The 6,700-nt window shown below is 40.2% G+C and overlaps 1 protein-coding gene across 1 annotated transcript; it reads left to right on the forward strand.

The window, feature by feature from the left end:
- Positions 1-47: 47 nt before the first annotated feature.
- On the forward strand, positions 48-6,107 carry sars2 (seryl-tRNA synthetase 2, mitochondrial). The gene is made up of 16 exons (XM_061827538.1): positions 48-557; positions 676-771; positions 1,416-1,445; positions 1,546-1,686; positions 1,771-1,825; positions 1,906-1,972; positions 2,133-2,238; positions 2,327-2,374; positions 2,675-2,783; positions 3,264-3,309; positions 3,382-3,469; positions 3,873-3,985; positions 4,075-4,168; positions 4,355-4,447; positions 4,561-4,626; positions 5,668-6,107. The coding sequence occupies exons 1-16, from the start codon at positions 201-203 to the stop codon at positions 5,848-5,850; spliced, it is 1,692 nt and encodes a 563-aa protein (XP_061683522.1). The 5' UTR covers positions 48-200; the 3' UTR covers positions 5,851-6,107.
- Positions 6,108-6,700: the final 593 nt, after the last annotated feature.

Genomic DNA, 6,700 nt, shown 5'->3' on the forward strand with positions numbered 1-6,700 from the left:
TTGCCAAGGAACGGTTGATGATATGTTTCTCCTTCCGGAGTCGTGCTGCCTTTTGCACAGCTCCGGAGTGGTTGCAAACAGTGCTGTTGGCTTTTCATTAGAGCGGGGAATTATTTACGGATTACCTTTGTATTACAACGAATTATTATGTCATAACCTTTGTTACGTATGATTTTAAATGGGCTATTTTTTTTAATCCTATGTATACTGCACGGTCATCAGCGCTCATCGCGTGTGTTTTAGTAATTTCCTGTAATCATGAACGCAACAGCCGTCATAAATCCAACATGGCGACATACATGGTCGCCTGTTCCTCTGCTAGGAGCATTACAAAGTTCGTTTTGACGCCGGTGGTGTGCAATTACTCCAAGCGGGATGTGCTCTTAATAGTTCCCCGTCGCTGTTCTCATCGGAGCAGCTTGTATGAGCATGTTCGTGAAGGGTACAGTGACAAGCCGGAGCTGGACATGAGAGCCGTGTGCGACGAGACCGACAAAGTCATCGCCAATGTAGAGAGCAGGAAGGGAGAGCTGTGCGGCCAAGATGTCAAGGAAATTGTGAGTAGAACGCGTATTTTTTTTTAATTGTCACTCTCCAATTCGGTTTTCTAGAATCGTTGGGATGTGTGTGTGTGTGTGTGTGTGTGTGTGTGTGTGTGTGTGTGTGTGTTTTCAGGTGCGTGTGTGGCAGCAGCTGCAGGCAGTACGGTCGGAAATCGCTCAACTGGAACAGCAGAAGCAGTACATAAGTGGAACCGTCAGAGCCTTAGTGGTCAGTAAAGAATAAAGGTCATTACAGTACCTAATTGTTTTTGTTCTTACTTTTTTTTTTTAAGACATTGTTTTGTCTTCTTACATCGATTAGAAATGTGCGTTTGATCAATACATAGATGTGTAAGAACTATCTTTTTAGAGGCAAAAAATGTATTCTTAATCAATGTCGTGATTTGCACAAATGGAGTGAGTCCTTGGTTTTCAACCAAGTTCCATGCGTGCGGCTTTGTCCAGAGTTGTTGCGCAAATCAGAATCCTAGTGTAGGCAAGTCAGAATTTGAGTAAGTATTTATATGAAAGCCCAAAATTATTAAATACTGGCAGTTATTAAGTACTGTAATTAAAATCACTGCAAATAAAACAAAATTACTGAGTTGGCTAGTCATAAACACTTTTGAGAGTCATTGTCCCCATTACCCCAAAGATGTTTCCTCCCATATGAGTTGAGACTTGATCAAAAGTTACCTAAACTGTTTGTGGACAGGTACTACTGTTCAGTTTTGGTTATTCCCCCATCCCCTTAAAAAAAAAGTGATAAATCTGCATGTCCACCCATGAATTGGCTACAAGAATATTTCTGCTTTTTAAATTTTTGTATGTCTGTGTGGATGTCTGTTGAATTTGGCAAACCTGTTTTCTCAGGCAAATCACAGAAAGCAAGCGCTCGACAATGTAAGTCAAAAGTTGACAATTCCCAATCTTTTTGTCAATATTCACTTGAACAATACATCAGACATTCGTTCTTGATATACATGCATCGTTCATGACAAAGCTTCCGGAGTACAACCAGGCACTGCTGAAAGGTCGAGAGGTCCGTAAAAGACTCAACAATCTCTATCCCAGAGAGGCTCAGCTGGACCAGGAACACTATAGCCGAGCACTTCGTCTGCCCAACTCCACACACCCTGATGTTGTGAGTATTCACTCAAAGTCAGATGTGACAAGAGCTTTTTCCAATCTGTATGTAAATCATATGTTTGACCGTTTCATTTCTCAGCCCATTGGAGATGAGACCCAAGCTAAGGTAGTGGAGCTGGTTGGTCAGAAACCTGGTGAGTGAGCTTGCAGTGAGGATCAAATTCACACAGTCCTTAAATGCAGTATATTGAAAGCAAGGTTTTCTGTGTTGAAGAATTTGACTTTAAGCCCAGAGGTCATCTCGAACTGGGGGAGCACTTGGGTGGTCTCATCAGACAGAGGTGATGTTGTGCTTGTGTATCAATCACATTTCTTCTCATTGATTCGACATGTGAGCTGACAGCAGTGACTTTGAAATTTTAAATGAATATGGATTTATCTTTTTAAATACATACCCAAGTTTATCCACTTACCCGAGTCTGGATCTTTGGTCTCCGTCAGGCATCTTGCTCACGTCTCAGGTCACAGATCTTACTATTTGAGGGGAGCCGGGGCCAGACTTCAGATCGCGCTCCAAAACTTTGCACTTGACACACTGCAACGCCATGTAAGCTGCTGAAAGATTAGATATTGCTAAAGAAAATGTATAGGGTACAAATCTTTGTAGAAATGATTTGATTTTTTTGCTCGAGCAGAGCTTCATTCCTATGGTTGTACCCGACATGTTGAAGGGTGCTGTGTTTGTAAGTAACATATTTTCTTGTTTGTGTGTGTGTGTTATTTAGACTGCATGACCAAATTGATCATCTTTAAAAAGGCACAAAATTGTGGCAAATAGAGAACATGAGGCAAACATGATAATGATAACAATGATAACAAGCATGATAATATTGAGTATTTGGTTGCTGCCTCTGCTAAACCAAAATGGATTGGAGCCCAAGTTAATGTCCATTATGATCTGTATATTTTTCTGCTCGTTACTGATGGACAATGTGAAACTAACTTCTGTTAAAGGGGTTTCCCGTTCATTGTCTCATCAACAGGAGGGATGTGGCATGCAGCCTAATGCCCATCGCTCTCAGGTCTACTCACTGGACCCAGCTCGTTTCCTGGACCTAAACCTGGCTGGGACTGGAGAAGTTGGAGTGGCAGGTCTACCCTTATGTTTTGTTTTTTTTTTCCCTAGAAATAACTGAGTATTTTCATTATTTGTCAGTTAGTGCCATTGCTTAGATGTTAATTTCTATTTTGATTTGTTTGATACTAATTTAAACGGGTTCCTTGGTCCTTAATTACAAAGATATAGAATTTCAAGATGAGTGGCACGTAATGAATTTTTTCCCACAGAGGTGTCAGAATGTGGCAAAAAAAAAATGGAGTCAGTTATTGGTGCACTTGCTGCTTTTATTTTGATTTTTTTTTTTTTTTTTCATACACACATTTACTCTCATTTAGACTTTACTTCTGCATTAGTATGAGTTAGTTCTAAGACTATGCCCATTCTGGCTTCCATTGCAAATCAGAGGTCATATAAAGCTAAAATGAAGTGATCCAAGTCTCAAAGCATTTTTTTTTTTTTTTTTTAAATTTTTTTTTTTTTTTAACATTCAGTATGATACCTCTCCTCCCCAGGTTATTTCATGGATCACGCAGTTAATTTTAAGGATCTACCTGTCAGGTATGAAGTGTCCACTAACTCCCAGAGGCATTTTGTGTGAAATAATTATAGCTGACATGTTTCCTGCTGCAGGACAGTGTGCAGTAGTACATGTTACAGAGCAGAGACGGACACAGGGAGAGAGCCCTGGGGCCTTTATAGAGTTCATCACTTTAATAAGGTTAGTACTTTATAGACTCAATTGGCAACTAAATGAGTAGTAAGTTACTTTACATCCAATGCCATATCTGTAGCAAAAATCACACCATCACTAAAGCAATTTCACTTTTGAGCAACGCTTTGTTTCGAATGGCTATAGACAAGTGTTACCGCAGAGCTTTGATCAGATTTTAATAGCTGCCCGATTGCTCAACAGGTTTTAATTCAAACGCATTCAATTTGAGCATGCTGATGTCAGGCCTATGCTGCCGAATTGCTTAGATGAGATGGGTCGATGCAGTCGATAAATGCTATTAATGCTGCAAGGGACTTTGTATGTGGGAGCGTAAAGGTAAAGTATGATGTAGCGCTTTGGCTTCGTAATTGTTCAAATAAGTTTGAAATAGTGCCATTGGTGCGTCTAGGTGGAGATGTTTGGAGTAACGGCAGACGAGACAGGGGAGGAGAGTGCGCAGCTTTTGGAGGAATTTGTTTCTTTGCAAAAAGAAATATTCTCTGCGCTGGAGCTACATTACCGGTCAGTAAAGATGCACAATACAAGCTTACATCATATCGGTGATCTCTGAATGCCTTTTGTAATTTGGGTATTTTTTCCCCCTCCCCTAGCGTGTTGGACATGCCAACACAGGAGTTGGGTGCTCCAGCATATAGAAAATATGACATTGAAGCCTGGATGCCCGGGAGGAATAGTTATGGCGAGGTCAGCAGCAATATGAAATCTATTATTATTATTACTGCTCTGCTTCTTTCTACAAGATGACGATCACCTGATTTGAAATGAGGCAATGTACCATGTCCACCCCCCCACCCCCATTTTAATAGAATTCCTAGCACTTCAAGCACATTGATCTTCCTGATGCATTCCGAATTTCTTCCTGTCTTTCAGATTTCAAGTGGGTCAAACTGTACCGACTACCAGAGCAGACGCCTCAACATCCTGTATGAGAGAGAGGATGGGAGCCTGCAGTACGCCCACACAGTAAGACTCTACAGGAGAGACTTTTTTTTTTTTTTTTTTTTTTTTTTTTTTTTTTAAATTTCCCTGCTCTTTCAGCATAAAGCAAACCTACTTGGTGTGTGTTTTGTTTTCAGGTGAATGCTACGGCATGCGCCATCCCCAGAACAATCATTGCCATCCTGGAGACCCACCAAACCAAAGTAAGCTTCCAGTGCAAAGAAGGGCTTTATTTTTGGAGCCTCTAAAAATCTACGCATGCCAAATGTCCTTTTTATGTAAAGTAAAATCAAACTCCATCCACCCATATTCTTTGCCGCTTATCCTCACGAGGGTTGCGGGGAGTGCTCGAGTCTATCCCAGCTGTCAACGGGGAGGCAGGGTACACCCTGAACTGGTTGTCAGCCAATCGCAGGGCACATTGAGACGAACACTCACAATCACACCTTGGGGCAATTTAGAGTGTCCAATAATGTTGCATGTTTTTGGGAGGTGGGAGAAAACCGCAGTGCCTGAAGAAAACCCACCAAGGCAAGGGGAGAACATGCAAACTCCACAGAGGCGGGGCCGGAATCACACCCGGGTCCTCAGAACTGTGAGGCCAACGCTTTATCAAATTCCATGGAATCCTGAATTTCCTTTGCAAGCAGAAACGTATTTACAAAATCCAACCCAACCTAAAAGCATCTCCATTAAATGCAATTGAATACTCTAATGTAGTGTGTTTAAGTGATCTATATTGTTTTTTTTTTTTTCCAGGCAAACTACAGAATGTTCAAAATTGCATTTCAAATTAGTCTTTATGTTGTCTGTCATTGCTAGTAATAATTACATACAAAGGGTCCAAGTCATAATTATATATTTAATGTATTTTATATCTATATATTTTTTGGAGGGAGGGGGGGGCGTGGTTTCATTAAACTTTCATTCAACAATCCTGTGACGATTTCATAAGAGGTTACACTGTGGTCAATATGGACTTTATATTGTCAACAACAAAAATTTGAAACTCGATAGATGCCACACTGAGTAATGAGTTCTTCTTGAATGAGCAGAGAAGTTCGTGGCATGCAAGCAGATGCATATGACATCAAAAAGAACCTCACCTTAAAAGTCCATTATTGACCACACTGATATGGTCATCAACTTATGAACTATTAGATAAACCTGCATCCTTAATACTTTGAGGGTTAACAGAGTTCAGATACTTTACATCAGTATTTTCTAAATTTTTGTAACCACAGGAAGGATCAGTGCACGTGCCCAGAGCCTTGCAACCATATTTGGGTCTTGAAGTGATTGAGAAGCCAGAGTGGACTCCTCTGAAGTACATTGGTCCCAACCAGCCCAGTCGGCCACCCAGACATACTCCTGCAATTATGTCCCATCAGCCTGGGGAAAACCAAGAAGCGGTATTACAAAAGTAACAGTTTAAGTCATGATCACTTTTTGCTGTAATGCTGTATCTCAGTCTTTTAAGTCTTCTTTTTTTTCCTGGACATGGCTCTTTTCCAGGACCCGTGTATTTTTAATTTTAAATTATGCAGTACAATTACAGTACAATAATAACTTTTTTAAAAAGTGTCTTTTTATATTGTAAGGGATTAGACATGGTCGAGAGAATCATGGTGAGAGTATTTGCCTGAAAAATGTTCAATAAAAAAATAATGTATAATATCCAAAACCTGATGACACTTAAGAACTGGTTCACATTTATGATGGACGCTCTGGATTTACTGTATGCGGTGGTGGGCTGTGCATAAGGTAAGTGGGCCAATATTGGCGTTTTACCCAAATAAAGCCACCATTTATTACCATTGCTATCATGTTGCAACAGTATAAACCATCAATAACGGCAGACAACTGCCTTTACGTCATCTGGAGCAGTTTTTTTTTTTTTTTTTTATAACTAAAATGTTTACTTAGCAGATATGTGGGTTTTTCATTGGCACCCAAGAACATGTAAAGAAGGTTGCAGGTGTGCTTTGCTGATTAAAGTTGGGTGTAAAATGTTTTGCTCTGGAATTTAGCCGATAAATCTAAGTGATATTGAGAGGCACAGTAAAGTATGTCAACAAAAACTGCCGTTGACGTATGTTGATTTTAAATATTGATGGAACATGGAGGACAAGTACTGCATCAAAAGAATCGAGCATCTCTGTGCCGCCAGGAGGCGCTAGCGCAGCGTTTAACTACATTTTGTAAATACTGCATGTACTGCCTCTTAATTCAATAAAGCGATCCGTGTTTAATTCACGATTTTTTTTTAATGTCTTA

The sequence above is a fragment of the Syngnathoides biaculeatus genome, chromosome 8 (genome assembly GCF_019802595.1).
Source record: "Syngnathoides biaculeatus isolate LvHL_M chromosome 8, ASM1980259v1, whole genome shotgun sequence".
In the NCBI taxonomy this organism is placed as follows: Eukaryota; Metazoa; Chordata; class Actinopteri; order Syngnathiformes; family Syngnathidae; genus Syngnathoides; species Syngnathoides biaculeatus.

Coding starts and splice junctions, on each gene's coding strand:
- sars2 (XM_061827538.1), top strand. CDS start 201: ATGTATACTGCACGGTCATCAGCGCTCATCGCGTGTGTTTTAGTAATT. Junction 1,446..1,545: donor GAAAGCAAGCGCTCGACAAT/GTAAGTCAAAAG, acceptor TTCATGACAAAG/CTTCCGGAGTACAACCAGGC. Junction 2,239..2,326: donor TTGACACACTGCAACGCCAT/GTAAGCTGCTGA, acceptor TTGCTCGAGCAG/AGCTTCATTCCTATGGTTGT.